Source organism: Lactuca saligna, chromosome 9 (genome assembly GCF_052625555.1).
Source record: "Lactuca saligna cultivar CGN05327 chromosome 9, ASM5262555v1, whole genome shotgun sequence".
NCBI classification, from domain to species: Eukaryota; Viridiplantae; Streptophyta; class Magnoliopsida; order Asterales; family Asteraceae; genus Lactuca; species Lactuca saligna.
Genome location: NC_136425.1, coordinates 140,743,689 through 140,745,495, shown reverse-complemented (window position 1 = coordinate 140,745,495; position 1,807 = coordinate 140,743,689). Strand labels below are relative to the sequence as shown.

Sequence of the window (1,807 nt, the reverse complement as noted above, 5' to 3'; positions counted from 1 at the left end):
AGTATCTATTTGGTAAACAAGATGCAAAACCCAGATTAATACGTTGGGTCTTTCTTCTACAAGAATTTGATATTGAAATAAGAGATAAAAAGGGAATGGAAAACGTGGCTACCGATCATTTATCAAGATTAGAGAATCAGCATTTGGAAGAATTAGAGGAAAACGAGATTGGATATGATTTTCCCGAAGAATATCTTTTGGTGATACCGGGAGAGGTACCATGGTTTGCGGATATAGCTAATTACTTAGCTACTGAATACATTCCAAAAGACTTAACCCAACAAAAAAGAAGAAATTCTTTTTAGAAATCAAGTATTACTTTTGGGACAAGCCGTACCTTTTCCGAAGCTGCGCGGACGGGATGATACAAAGATGTATGTATCTGGAAATCTTGGAACATTGCCATAGAGGGCCCATTGGAGGACATCATGGAGCATAATATACGGCGAAAAAGATTTTTGATATTGGTTTTTATTGGCCTACAGTTTTTAAAGATGCTTCTCAATATGTCAAAGAATGTGATTCATGCCAACAACCGGGGAACATAACATCCCGAAACGAGATGCCTCAAAATAATATTCAAGTTTGTGAGATATTTGATATTTGGGGGATTGACTTTATGGGACCCTTCCCAATGTCAAAAGGGAATAAATATATCCTTGTGGCAGTCGACTACGTATGTAAATGGGCGGAAGCACAAGCATTACCTACTAATGATGCTCGAGTGGTGGTGAGTTTTCTTAAAAAGTTATTTTCAAGGTTTGGAGTTCCTAAAGCTCTTATTAGTGACTGGGGCACTCACTTTTAAAATTATCAATTAGCTAAGGTGTTAAAAAGATATGGTGTACACCATAGGTTTTTGACATCCTATCATGCACAAACAAGTGGAAAACTGAAGTGACAAATCGAGCATTAAAAAGAATTTTGGAGAGATCGGTTGGAGGAAATAGAACGGAGTGGTCGGGTAAGCTTGATGATGCACTTTGGGCTTTTCAAACAGCTTTCAAAACACCTATTGGTACTACACCATATAGGTTGGTTTATGAAAAAAATTGTCACTTTCCGGTTGAAATAGAGCATAAAGCATTTTGGGCTTTAAAGATGTGTAATTTTGAGTTAGATGAACTTCGTACCAACCAATTAATGCAAATGAATGCTCTTGAAGAATTTAGAAATGAAGCATACTCAGATTCATTAATATACAAAGAGAAGACTAAGAAATGGGATGACATGATACTAAAGGGTAATAAGGATTTTCATGAAGGAAAAAAGGTGCTACTCTTCAATTCAAGGTTAAAGCTTTTCCTGGGTAAGCTAAAACCAAGGTGGGATGGGCCTTTTATGGTTAAACAAGTTTTCCCACATGGAGCTATCGAGCTTATATCAAACGATGAAACCCCTTTCAAGGTTAATGGGCATCGGGTGAAAAACTATGAAGAAGGAATCCCAAAAGATGAAGGACTTGAAGAATGGTTGGATTTGGAAGAAACCATTGAAACGTAGTGTGGGAAGGAGTCCAACTAACGACTCCTCAAAAAGAAGCACTTCCGGGAGGCAACCCAATCTAAGAGTTTGCATTCTTTTTACCTTTCTTTTTCATTATATTTTTTGCTTTTTAGGATTTGTCTTTTTCAATCTTCTTCTCTGAATAAAATGATTGCTTGAAGGCAAGCAAATCTCAAGTGTGGGGTATGGTGGCATAAAATTAAATAACTCACAAAATTTCAAATAGATTGAAAAACTCATTGAGTCCATTTACCTACTCGGCGAGTCCATTTGAAAAATCGCGATATTTTGCAGATTTGCG

The 1,807-nt window shown here is 36.8% G+C and overlaps 1 protein-coding gene across 1 annotated transcript; it reads left to right on the top strand.

The window, feature by feature from the left end:
• The first annotated feature begins 361 nt into the window (after positions 1-361).
• On the top strand, positions 362-1,503 carry LOC145016754 (uncharacterized). Its single transcript, XM_078974979.1, has 3 exons — positions 362-374; positions 486-730; positions 856-1,503. Exons 1-3 carry the CDS (start codon positions 362-364, stop codon positions 1,501-1,503), a joined length of 906 nt encoding a protein of 301 aa, XP_078831105.1.
• The last annotated feature ends 304 nt before the right edge of the window (positions 1,504-1,807 follow it).